General features: G+C 41.6%; 1 protein-coding gene across 1 annotated transcript; it reads left to right on the plus strand.

The window, feature by feature from the left end:
* The first annotated feature begins 3,134 nt into the window (after positions 1-3,134).
* LOC143320483 (BTB/POZ domain-containing protein KCTD12-like) lies at positions 3,135-4,883 on the plus strand. The gene has a single exon (XM_076730179.1). The coding sequence runs from the start codon at positions 3,321-3,323 to the stop codon at positions 4,110-4,112; it is 792 nt and encodes a 263-aa protein (XP_076586294.1). The 5' UTR covers positions 3,135-3,320; the 3' UTR covers positions 4,113-4,883.
* The last annotated feature ends 9,208 nt before the right edge of the window (positions 4,884-14,091 follow it).

Below are 14,091 nucleotides of genomic sequence, written 5' to 3' on the forward strand. Positions count from 1 at the left end.
AACATAATGTATGGCTTAAGAAATATGAACTAAAACCTGTGGATAAATACATGAATGGGTGGGAACTCATAGGAGAGTAAATGAGCTGCCACATCTCTTAACCTTCACATTCTCTCGGAAATGACCGCAGAGCCAAATGTTACATTTTCCTTTATCCAATTATCTTCTGGCAGACTGTGAGAAAAATGGTAAAATTTAATGGCATTGACACAGACACGAGGCTGAGGCTGGACACAGGGTGATAATTTAGGCGTGGTGCGCAGAGGGAGGCTTAGTCATTTATTTTATTATAACAAACTTAGTGTTTACGATCAACGTGTTTTTCATAGGGGAAAATGCACATCTCCAATTAGCAAACATATTGCCTCTATTTTTTAAAGTGGGCAAAAAATTTTTTAATATAAATATGAAGGATAAAAGCTAAAGCAGAGGAGCAGAGCCAAAGCACTGTCACACGGAGGAGCTTCACAATCCATGTTTGCTCAGCTGCTTTTTGGTGTTTTCAGTTTGTGGTGGGATATTTCTCTTCTGTTTTGGGCAATTATCTTTTACTGCTTGCAAATGCTGACCAGTTGACTTGAAGGTGGATGGTAAAAATGTTGGACACTAAGTAGTTCATTACTACAATAAACATCTCCACCAGATTAACGCAACAACAACCTGCACCTCCACCTGTTGTCCACTAGATGTCGGTCTAATCCAAAGCTTTTCTCCAGCAGGAAAGACTTTGTGGTACATTTAGGTTTGTGCTCTAAAACAGGAACTTCAAGCGTCATGAAAGCAACAAGTCAATGTGCTTTGAGCTGTAAAAGTTTGATATGATGTTACAACCACAAAGAATCATTCTGATGGTTTATGTGGTGGAGGTGGTGGTGTGCAGAAGAAAGAAAGACGAACAAGAGAGCAGTATTTGTGATTTACAGTACAAGTTAGATGGAGGAACATGTTATTTTATTGTATTTAGATGTTTCTCTGTCATTATATCTGGATTTGGATATTTAATTACATAAAGTTAATAGTCTTTTCTGCTCAGTTTGAGCTTCTCTGTATTCACAGAGTTTACTTAAACCACCATTATTCCAGGATTTGAACCAAATACCCAGATGTTTTTAAGGCTTTTTGCATCAACATCTTAATCAGCATTTCCACTGTTGCACAGTGTTGTCCTTGAATTGGTGCTTGCTTTTTCACATCAGATAAATCTCTGCGAAATTCATTCCATAATCACACTTATTGTATAGCTGTATCAATTTTAATGCCACGCCAGTCTGATTGGTTTTTAATTATGGTATAATTTATGCAGCATGCAGCTGTATGTCTAAACATTTCTGTTCTCTCAAACCTCGTTTCTTTCCGAACAATATCATAACAAGTGTTGTTTTCCATAATCCAGATGGATCTTAATCAGCATTCTCTCTTACAAATGGCTGATGCTTTTGATGCATCAAACGAAACTCGGAATCCATGATAACAGACCAATTACATCTCACTCAGATGATGAGTGATAATGTCAGGGGTCCTCCTCAGCAGAAATACTGGTGTGTGGACTGAAATATGAATACAGCCAACATTGCACTTCAACACTAGATCAAAGAGCTCTTTGGTGTTAAGCTGAAATCGATCCCATGTTAAGACTTGTGTGGGTTTGAGGAATAGTGAGGCCTCTTTTCAAGGGATTTTGGAGACACCCCAGATCAGTCAGACCATCTTTATCTTACCTTTAAAGCAGAGGATTTTGGTACATCATGTGCACTGAACTTTGCCTGTTATTCTATTTTCAGTGCAGTGGTTTACACACAAAGACCCCAGGCACACTTATACTACCTCCCCTCACTGATGGAATCCCAGCTCTTGCATTTCATCTTGGTAACAAGGGATTGACTCCCAGCGAAGGTGATGCTTTCAGCCTCCAAATATATGAAAACAGAACTTGATCTTTCCTGTCAAACACAGTGCAGCGTTGCCTCATATGCAGTGTTCAAATCTTCAACTGAAACGTGGGAGGCCTGAGGAGGAGCTCATTCCTGAAGGGACCCAACTGAATACCCCCTCACCTCATCCTCTCATACGGTGGCTGATAAAGACGCAAAGATGACTTTTCCATTCTGGGCTACTGTAGAAACATGGTGGACTCCAATTCTTGTTTTCAGGTGATTATACACTAATAAAAACACAACATTATTTTCCATTTCTGCCAATAGATTGCCTTAAGTCCTACACAATGGACCTTTGTGTTATTAACATCCTGGTGCTTTATGTAAAAAAAAAGGAATGGACAGTTGTTATGCCATGACGACCTCTTCTTCATGATAACAGCTTGTCTGCTTCAAGTAAAGGTGTAGTGATATCATTTGAACATACCATATTGCTTCAAAGATTTTTTTGCAGCCATACCAAACAAAGGTCCAAGGCAATATGTTCCATCTTGACCTTTTTTATTGTTATTATAGCACACTGCAGAAAGACACTAACATCCTGTTACAGATATCAACACATCCTGACCTCAAGTGTAGAAGTCGAGCTGTCATAACAGCATTAAGGCATGCTATAAAAACATTCACTATCTGGAGTGCTTTATTTCCTGTTGGTTGTTGGAACAGTAATACTGCATCAAAGTATATTAGCTGTACATATGTTTTTTTTATGTAAAATCTTAATCTGTACAATAAAAGTCACCAAAAAACTCTAGCCTACGATATTTCCCACTGAAACTCTGTCGAGTAGCAGAAGGGTAAAGGAGCAAAACTGAAGTATCCGTCTCAGGTACAACCTCAAAATAGTGTATGTTACTTTATCGTATTTGTTTAATCTGCACAAAACCCAACCTGTAAATGTTGAGATTCTTTCGTGAGCTTGATAGTTGCTGACAGGCATGTTTTGTTACTTCTGGACGGAACCACGCTACCTGTTTCCCCCTGTCTTCAGCTTTTATGCTAAGCTAAGCTAACCGGCTGCTGATAAGGAGCTTAATACTTTGTGTACAATAACATTGTGTGGTATCAATCTTCTCGTTTCGCTCTGGGCAAAAAGAATGAACGTCTGTCTCAAACTGTCAGACTTTTCTTTTCAGTACAGCAGCCTGGATATCATGATGTCAAGATGTTCATTGTGGAAACAGGAAGTTGAGGCTTACACGGAGCCCTTGAAGGCAGCATTGCGTTTTCTCAGAGCTTTCCAGTGAACAGTTAATGTCTCAGTTGGCCGTCCTGTTCCTTCTCCTCCCACACAGACAAACCAATACAAACATTTCTGTACAGTGAGGACACTCCAACCACCCGTCCTTGTTAGGGCACCTACAGGGACGCTGCGCGGACAGAGAGATGGCACAAAACGACAAAAGTTCAACTTTCCCGGAGATAGTGGAGCTAAACGTGGGTGGACAGGTGTATGTGACCCGACTTGAAACTCTTACCGCGGTCCCAAACTCTCTCCTGTGGACCAAGTTCACCCAGAGCGCCCCGGGAGACCTGCCCAAAGACAGCAAGGGCCGCTTCTTCTTCAACCGGGACGGCTTTCTGTTCCGCTACATTTTGGATTATTTACGTGATTCTGAGCTTTTCCTGCCCGAGTTCTTCAAAGAGAGAAGGAGGCTGCAGAAAGAAGCGGACTTCTTCCAGCTGCCGGAGCTGTCGAGGCGCCTGACAGCGGTCAGCAAAGACAGCTCTTGCGCGGAGGACAGCGGGGAAGCGGATGAGTCTGAGCTCACCAGTCCGGTCACCTCCTCCTCGGACAGGACCCTGCGTTCTCCTGGGGCCGGCTCCGGCTTCATCACCATCGGGTACAGAGGCAGCTACACCATCGGGAGAGACATCCAGGCGGACGCTAAGTTCCGCAGGGTGGCAAGAATAACCGTCTGCAGCAAGATCTCTCTGGCTAAAGAAGTTTTTGGAGAAACCCTGAACGAGAGCCGCGACCCGGACCGGTCGCCTGACAAATACACCGCCAGGTATTACCTCAAGTATAACTTTCTGGAGCAGGCGTTTGACCGGCTGGCCGATGCCGGTTTCCACATGGTGGCCTGCAGCTCTACCGGGACGTGCTCATACGGCAGCAGTGACCCCGGGGAAGACAAGCTGTGGACCAGTTACACCGAGTATGTTTTCTGCCGGTGAGAGCTGCAAGAGTGCATACAGGTTTACGACTAGTTTCTACTAACACCGTTGGGAAGCATCAGTTCAAGAGTTCTTAGATTCATCCTCAACCCAGACCGGCAGCTTCAGCCGCGTCCTGCCGCAGTTTCTCGTGTTTTTGGCCCTCCCTGCTCCGCGCACTGGGATCAGCCAGAGTTGAACTTTTCTGCCATTTTCTCCTCTGTTCTGCAAGAGGAGGACTTTTTTTTTTTGAAAACATCTCCCTCATTGGTCAGACCAGATTATTAATTTATTAAAGGTTTTTTTTGTTTTTTGGTTGTTTTTTTTTTAGAAGTCTCTTGCTCCTTAGCTGAGTTATTTTTAAGCCTCCTAACCTTTATGGCACAGAGGCTGTTTTGTTCTGAGGTAAATGACATGAGTGGTTGGCAGAAATGTTAAGAGCTGGTTTCTTTTGATCCCTGCTGAACTGTGCTTGCATTGTCATGTTGTTATAGAAAGGCTTTTGATGTTCTCAACACATTAACTAGGGCATGTTCTGTAAATAGCTTGATGGTCTGTTATTTCCCTTGAACGCCCAAGTCTTTAATTAGGAGGATTGATGGATAAGGAAGACAGTAAACTGCGTCTTTGGTATGATGTTTCTATTGTTTTTCATTTTGTTCAATGACATTATATCATACACCACTCATACTTTCACAATGCTATATTGTTATGTGCCATTTATGAGCTGTTGTCACTGTTTTCTCTTTAGATATAAAGCTACAGCAAATAAAGTGTGACCTTGGAACATTATCCACCTCATCGTCCCTTTGAGTTCACTGTGAAAATGTACGCCTTTTGAAAACACTGATGCCTCTCTTCACAGCACAAACATTTCTCTGTGAATTTGCTAGAAAGAAATGTACAAAGCCCTCTCATCTGGTGCTCTGTCATAAAAAGATGTATGTAGATATATTCAAATAGCAGAGGATTTCTTGTGATCAGCCACACTGACCTCATGGACACTTGTACACATGTGAACATATTAGACATCAAACCCACCCCCCTACCCCCCCTCCTGAACCAGCGGTGACCTCGGTAGGCTAGAATGTCACAGAAAGGGTTTGATGAAAATTTGACCTGAAATAATAAGTCACATCACATTGCTTTTAACATTAAATGTGACATTCACATCATTAATTTAGAGGTCAGTGAATTGAGAAGAGAGGGAGGTGATGATGAGTTAAGCAGAACTACAGGAAAAAGTGAACTGCAACATTATACCAGCCTCAAACTACCAGCAAGTCATGTGTTGTCTAGTAAAAGATAACAACAGTCATGCTACCAGAGGTACTAAGGAGGTGTCTTATTTCAAAAGTCCATTGTGAATTTGCTGATTTCTGCATAGAAAATGGAATTTAGACCAGATTTAGGTCAACATCTCTTCCCATTCTCACCTTTCTTTAAGCTCTTTATTTCTCATTTTTTTTATAAATTACCCTGAATTTTATACATTTTCACTCCACTTTCATCTAAATTACCTCTCCTTTTACATAAGGAGGAGATTTTATGTCCAATACAACCTAAAACCAAAATAAATGCCAACAAATTGTTGCCAAAAACAGTACTTGGTTACCGATCTGGCCAAGCATAGCAGTGTTCTTCTCTTCGACACAGAAGAGCTCTGTTATCTCCCCTGAGCAGGATGGAAAGGAGGAGGAGGGGGGATTTCTCTTTGGCTGACAAGTACAGTAATCAAATGTCTGTTCCCTTGTGGGATCCTGGGGCACAAATCCAAGCTATCCCAAGATCAAGTCTAATACAAAAAAGGCTTTGTGTGGGCTGTGTTAGCGTGTACTTGAATACAAATGTGTAAAAATGTAAAATGAATCATTTTGTTGTCAGACGTCCAGGAGCGCTGAAGCTGTTACTGTAAAATATATTAACAGGGATTTGTTCTCTAACTCCCTATATGCAAACAAAGTCATATGAAGACAAACAACGATGCAAACACACTCTCTCTCTCACACACACGCACATTTTACACAACCCTCCAACAACCCAACCTCCCACACACACTTCTGCTACCAAGGAGCTTCATAAGAGCTTCAAAGAAATGTCTGCACAAGAGGCCTCGTATCTGCTGTCAGCTGATGCTGCCATCTGGACAGGAAAAAGGAAGGATCGACCGCAACTCTTCCTCTAGTGTGATCTTAGAAACAGGACGTGGTGCTCGCTGTCCTCGGCAAAACCAGACGCGTGTGTCCTCATCATATGTCTGACTTCGCTTCACAGAAACGGCTGAATGCTTTGAATTTACTCTGAGAGGCGAGGATGCCCTCCAGTACCTTACATCCTCTGCTAGACTGAGAGCTCGTGAAACAATGGACACATGTTGGTCAAAGGACACATAAAACATTTAATTAAAGTCAAAATTGCTTTTTTTTTTTTGCGTTCCTCTGAGGCAATGATGAGTTGTTTCTGCCAAGCAGCTATTTCTAATATGTACTGTGTGTGTGTGTGTGTGTGTGTGTGTGTGAGTGTGTGTGTGTGTCCCTGGTGATGAAACACCTCCAAAACACATTCCACTCGATATATGCTTTTTTTTTTTTTTAACAAAAACTCTGGCCAAATGCTGAAAATGTCCACACACGCGCACACACACACAAACACACGCACGCACACACACACATGCACACACACAAATGAACACACAAAGCGCAGGAGGAGACAGATAAAGAGAGCCAAATTAGCCAATTTGAAGAGTTGGAGATAACACAGACATGCTGGCTTTCTTCAGTCTGTATGTGCTAAATCTTTCACACTTTCTCTCAACAGGCTCTGCCTCTAGCTCACTGCAACCTGCATGTCTTCAATACTGTTTAATTTGTATTTATTCCATCTCCAGTTCATCTGATATAGACACATCACACTGTTTGTCGAGAAAACAATACATGAATAATTAATCCAAGCTGTGTTTCTCTTTGTTTGGATCAGGTGTGAGAGCAGAAAATGAAATATGATGGCCTTTAGCTCAGTGTAAGAACATTTTCCCTTCATTTCCATGTCGTCTGAAACGCCCTGTTTACAACAAGAGGTCCTCAACTTCTTGTTATGGCAGCAGTGGTTGTTGCATTTGCAGTTATCTATACTGCAAAGTACTGAAGATTAGTCATGAACCACAAGCATGAAAAATGAATCCTTTTATGAAAAGGATAATGTTTTCAGAAGGTGAAACTATAGGTGAATAGTATGGCTATTTGGCATGACTCTCTGATGATCACTGCACAAACACAAGCTAATCTTAGATTTAACAGAGAAACAGTGAGTCAACTGCAAAACATTTCATAAGTCACCTTCAATCTCAAACAGCAATACATCTTTGTTAATTAAACAAGAATTTCACTCAACATGAAACACTCCAAAGCTGTCTCCAGTCGCAGGGTGGATATATTTTATTCATGAATGTCAGTGTCGTAAATCTGTCTGAGCCACAAGCGCACCTATCACACGCAAGAAATGAATATCGTTAAAGGAATAGATCACCACAGTGGGAAATGTGTTTATTGGCATTCTTGCAGACAGTGAGCTGAGAATATTGGGTGCTGCTGGATGCAGCTTCAAATTCACTGTTCTACAAATTCTGAGCTCCTTTAAAGGCACAGTTTGTGATCCAAAGGAAGACAAGCCTGCTCTTACTCCCACTGATGAATGAGCTGATTGATATTTAATCTGTACTCAAACTCATGATTTTGACAAACTGCAAATATTTCTGGTAAAAAATTACAGACTGGCTGGCTGACTGGCTGTAAAGTGTCTGGCAGAAGAAACCAGAGCTCTTTCACTGAGCTTGAGAGTTCATTCTTGAGCTTTGAAATAACAAAGTAAGTCAAGGTCTGCTTATTCCCTTCTTGTGGATCTTTTGATCTTATCGCACAGCTCTCTTGGGCCTGTTGAGTTTTCTCAACTCGCCATGGAAATATGAACACTTTCCATGATTCTCATCACCTTTAATTTCCAAAGTTATCTTGGTATTCATTGACAAAGACCACTCGAATAAAGATATAGATTTAGAACAGTGTATTGCATTATATGGATGGATGGAGGAGAGCCAAGATGATGTAGGAGGGGTGGATTGAGTGTCTGGAGGGTGGGATGAAGGGATGAGGGTCCAGGGTTGAAGGGATAAGGGGATAAAAGGTGAAGGATGAAGGGATGAGGGAAGAAATCAGGGTCATGGACAGATAGATGGAGGAGTATTTGGTGAACATGTGTCAGCTGGCGGTGGGAGGACACGAGGGATCCGGGGGAGTCAAGACTGAGCCCCCAGTGGTTCCTGTATTCAAAGGAGGGAGAAGTGGAAAAAAAAGGGTGTTGGCGTGCTCAAATACTTTTTGTGTAGAAATGGGATGTGTTGAAGGTGTGGCCTGGCTGTAAAAGCTCATTTATTAAAGCAAACACTAACTGTTTGAGTAAACCCTGAGAAGTTTTGCAAATCATTGACGACTAATGTGAAGTCCACATTGTCACAGACCATCACAGGCTTATATCACTGCAGACACTGAGTGTTTGCTAACTACCTGAACACATAATTAACCAGTGTTTGTGTTACCAAGCAGTGAAACCATTTCGGGCCCATGCATTTGTTGAATGATTAATAGCTCTCAGAAGCGTGTTCAGCTAAAAGAAAGTGTGAATTTATGTCTCATCAAAGTGAATATAATGTATTAGAGACCTTTTCTGTCTCTCCAAACTACACCAGCACTTTCACAAGAAAACAAACATCCTCTTTCACAAATCATTCCCCCAAGCAGCTGTCTGGCAGAGTCACTAAACACATCTTTAAACCACAGTCTATCATTTGAAAGGCCGGTTGTGTTCTTGAGTTGTGACACCCTTCATGGCAACTTAATGCGCACATCTTTTATGCTGTAATGTCATTAAATTTTACAGTCCCACAGTGTTGTTATTGTTAAAACAGACTGCACCTTTATTTGAACCTATTTCTCCCTCGGTTACAAGAGGTGATACATTAGGAGGGAAGTATGTTCTGGAGTTAATGTTTTATTTTCTGTCTGTGCGCTTTGTCCAAGTATGAACTTTAATCACTGCGCTGGAGACAAGGTAAGATGCAGGAAATGAAGGCAATAATAAGTTCCAGTCAGAACTTTGTTTCCCCTGTGAAAGTCTGTTAAGGGCAGCCTTGAATAAACCTGAGTGATTTAATGAAAGTGAAATTCCAGCAGTAAGACAAGAGATACAAACCTGCAACAAGCTTTTGTTCTTCTGCTATCCCTGTTCATCATTGTACCTGAGAGCACGGCAGAGCAACACACACACACACACACACACACACACACACACACACACACAAAATAAATAATAAAATGTAACACAGATCCAACCAGCTCATGTTTTAAATTATGACAATGTCACACAAAACCTCCATACAGTGCAGCCTAGTTTTATTTAAAGGAACTGACTCATATAACAGCACATGCTGCAGCATTAAAGCTGCCTGACAGTGTGCTCTGAATATGGAGTTATGTTTTTACATCACACAGTGGAATAGTGAAAGAATAAAGCTATATTTTATATAAAGCATTTTTTTTTCTTGTGAAACTGCAACTAACTTTTAGCAAGTAAAGACAGTTCATGTTTTCACAACCAGTTGCATGCAAGCGGCCTTGAAAACAAATATGACATAATTTATGTTGTAACTTGTTTTAATATAGAGAACACTGGAAACACACTCAGGGAAGGCTTTTCTTTATCAACAAGGTCCTTAATAAAGTGGAATCCAGTCACAAATATGAATGCACGAAACTACAGTTACAGCAAATGTTGGTGCTTAAAGTAATCTGGATCTTGATCTTCTTCATTGTTTTGGCTTTTGCATGCAGGTTTTTGAAACACTTTAGAGTCACATGTCATGCCAGCAGCCAACAGGAAGTCATGGTATAGCTGAGGGCAGACAGATTAAAATCTCTGATCCTCCGGTGGCCATGTTATCTGTCTCCTTCAAGGACTCAGCCTCAGTGCTTCTGACCATAAAGCTCTCTCTTGCTGTCTGCTCTCTGTAGTTCTGTTGAGTAGAGGGAGGGTGTAAATGTCGCCAGTCTCAGCTGAGCCGCTCTCAGCGCCCAGCAGCAGACCGGAGATTGGTACAGCTCCCAGCGACAGAGCTGAGCCTTGCACTATGCTGGTAAACTAAAAGGTAAAAGGCTGCCAGCATCAATCAGCTGCAGGGAACAGAGAGAAAGAGAGGGAGCATCCTCATCCCCTGCTGTGGTTGCATGGGGCTTCCTTTCACAAGAAGTGCAACTCCCCCCTCCCTCCCTCTCAGGGCTGTCTGAAAGGGCAAGATATGGAGGAAGCTGATCCAAAGTTGGTCTGTGTGACTGTTACTAAGGTCACTTTCATTTGAGCTGTAATGCCATGTCATGCATAGTAAGATATTGCATTATTTTTGTCTATTGTGCAATGGTTCAGTGCAGTGACAATGGAGAAAGTGTCATCTTTACACTTCATACACCTTTCTTTGCATCTGCAGTGAGCTTGGTTTTGCACTTTTTCATAGATTTCAAGAGTTTTACACTTCCAAAAAGCATGATGTCTCTTCTACCAGGATGACATTTGTAGATTTTGAGTGCAATGTCTCGGCTCATATTGGATGGATTTCCTCAAAATGAGGCAACAAAATTCATTTGCCGCTCAGAATGAATTGTAATAACTATGATGATCCCCTTACTTTTGCCCAATACTTTGGTTCATGACTGAAACTAATGACATTCCCATCAGCCTCAGCTGTAGCCTACATCTAGTCTCTATGACATCACCCATAGTTTCTGAAGAGCCAGGGTGAAGCTCAGTGTCAGCAGCTCTGGCCGTCGCCATCACGGCAATAACTGACTCCACCAAACTCCTGGCTAATCCAAAAATGTGCAAAGAGGCAGAGCACGGGTGGAGCTGAAGCAGGTCAAATGAAGCCTGGTTGCTGAAACCTAGCTGTCACTAGAAGCTGCCATGGCCATAACTTTGCACAACCTTAAGACTTAAAATAATTAAAATGAGTGAGTTGTGTAAAACTCATTAACTATCAAGACCAAAACATGTTTATTTCTGCTGGAAAGTTGGACATTTATATATGGAATGGAATGGGGGTCTATGGGGATTGACTCTGGAGCCGATTGGAGCCAGCCTCAAGTGGCCATTCAAGTGCAGTTCTTGGCACTTCCACATTGGCTTCATTTTTCAGCTCCAGGGGTTGCTGCTTAGCTACTAACATGCAAAGCTAAATGTTGAGTACAGAAACCATTGTACTTGCTAAATGCCAGCAGGGCACAGTCAATGTGAGCATGTTAGCATGCCGATAGCATTTAGCTCAAAGAACCGCGTCGCAAACAGTACAGCCTCACAGAGCTGCTAGCTTTAGACTGTAGGCTAGTCTTGTTACAAGTCTGTTAGCCTTTTCACAATAATTTAAGGTGCTAATTACTCGAAGCCCCTTGTATGAACCACTGTTGAGGCAGTGTTTGCAAGATTAACTGGCTTTCAAGAAAAGTTGTTAAAGTTGTTCAGCCTTGAAATATGGCCCAAGGTCATGATTGGGCTGCAGGGTTGTAAAAACAGATTGCAGGTCATCCTGCCCTTCTGTCTGTTGGGCTGAATGTGTTTGTCAGTCTGTCTGTTTGGGCTCTGGACAATGTTACAGCAGTGATGTTCCACTGAGAGGACACTCTGCAAAGCAACAACACGCCCACTTCTTCCTCACTGCTTCCTGTGTCATCTACGTAGACAGTGCAATGATAACAGATGACTGACAGGTAGGCAGCGAGGGTTGGTGCCACAGTTATAACTTGAAACCACTTCCTCATATCATCGTGCTTCCCTGTTTGCATGAACACACAATGAGTTTGTCAGCACTATGTCACAGACGCTCCAGATGTTTGCTGTATTGGTAGATAAAAAGTGTCTCAACAGTTATGAAATCGTTGCTAAAAGTCAAAAACAGCTGTTGTAAAACTTTACGAAGATCTTCGTAACTTCATAAGAGATCTTAGATAAGATCTCTTATTCATATGAGCAAACTGCAGAGAGGAAGTTACTCCCTCTAAAACCTTGAATAAAAAGTGTAGTTAAGACAAAGGCATATGTGTATTTCCAACAATAAACAAGATTTAAAGTGGATGTCTTTAACAGATGATGGACCAGGACAGAGCCAGTAGTCAGGGGAATCTAAACTAATGAGTATTGCATGAAAAACTGTTTCCTCTGAAGGCAGAGGGAAAAGTTTTTAAATAGTACCATAAATAACAGCTTTAGGGCATCCCTGGATTTCTCCCATGGAAAAAATAAAGTTGATGTTTCCTATACACAGAGTAAGAAATGGGGGCCTTAAAAATTCTGAAGGTTCTTTGACAAAGACCAGGGTCAAGCTTTTCCACTTGGCTGCTCTGCCATCATGTCTTAAACAGGAAAAACAGCATCAGTCGCTTTCTGATGGTCAGTTTGACAGATTTCAAAACATCTGTCTGGCAGCTTTATTCAGTACATATTAAGATGATACTGATGTCTGAGTGTGACCCTCCATTTAGCTGTGCAGACTAGGTTCAAGACAGATGCACCAAATAGCAATAAAACGTTAAATCTTTGATAAGCTAAGGGACAAATATTGTATGTCACAGCTCCTAAAATGCTACCAACTGAAGACATAGACTTGTTCTACTGTAGTCTGGATTTGATTGACTAATCACTGGAAAAACGTTCACATTTGATGAGCAGTGTATGAGGATTAAATCTCACTGACGCGTGTGAGTATAACTATGACAAACATTACACTGCAAACACAGTCAGTCTGCTTAATCTTTCAACTCTCAAGATAAATTTGGAGATACTAATGTCTCTGCTTGTGCAGACTGCCCATCCTATTTGAACCTCTGCCGTTTCCGGCTTTCTGTACTTGTGGTATTTAAATGGGGCTGGAGGCTGGAGTCACAAGAGCCATCTTGAACAGATGGGGCATGTCAGAAAGAGAAAAATGTCTCTACTTGTGCCTTTAGGGAACCGGACTGTCCCTTCCAAAAGGCCAGGTCACAGAAAGCCATAAAAACATTTCCATCCATCAGGCCAAGAGTGCTGGATGACCAGTGTTTAACATCTCTGTTTGACTGAGAGATCAGTGCTCCATGAACCTATACAATGATTTCTCAAAGAGGGCAAAAAAACAAAACAAAACAAAAAAACCCACCTCAGTGACACAGAGTACATCTTTGTAGGGTTTTGTCATTCATCTGAGCTGAAGGTGGCATAAAGGCAAAAACTGACTGTCCATAACCGTCACACAACCACAGACTTTTCTTTAATTTGCCACGACAGAGGCTGAATCTACCATTTCAGGGCATGGCACTTCCCCATTTAAAGGCCTGAGGACAGAGAACTCTCTGTTCCCTTTTGTTGGTTTAACCTTGCTTCACCAATTTCCTGTAAAAGGTCAGCTCCCCCAAATAACACAAACCATTATTTTACTTAGACAATGGAGCTCAGTGGAATTGTTTTTGTGTGTCGCAAAGCATTAAAAAGAACAACAAATTGAAAGACTCAACAGAAAAAACATCCCATTTATGAACTTTTCCCGGTAATTAGTAAGTATGTAGAAGCGGAGAAATAATACTCTCTGCTGTGGCAATTACTGTTAAAGTGCTTGAAAGGTTTCACAGGCATGTTGAAAAGCAAACCTTCATATACTCAAGAGGAAAATATCTATACTGCAGCTTGCAACACACAGCTTCAGGGCTTTATAAATAGATACTTTTTCCATCAGTAACTTGCCAAAAATGGACTTCAAAGCAGATCTGGATTGTCTTCATGAGAAATACTATACAGGAATTACTAAAGACAGATATTCCACAGCAGTATCTCATGATAAAACATAGCATAACCAAACACTACATCACCGCAGTAGCGTCAGGATAAAGACGGAGGAATCCTCTTAAATAAATAAAAGCGCTCAATTTTTTAA

This window comes from Chaetodon auriga, chromosome 1 (genome assembly GCF_051107435.1).
Source record: "Chaetodon auriga isolate fChaAug3 chromosome 1, fChaAug3.hap1, whole genome shotgun sequence".
Lineage (NCBI taxonomy): Eukaryota > Metazoa > Chordata > Actinopteri > Chaetodontiformes > Chaetodontidae > Chaetodon > Chaetodon auriga.

Bases quoted from the DNA above. Each gene is read 5' to 3' on its own strand.
- LOC143320483 (XM_076730179.1), top strand. From the start codon at position 3,321: ATGGCACAAAACGACAAAAGTTCAACTTTCCCGGAGATAGTGGAGCTA.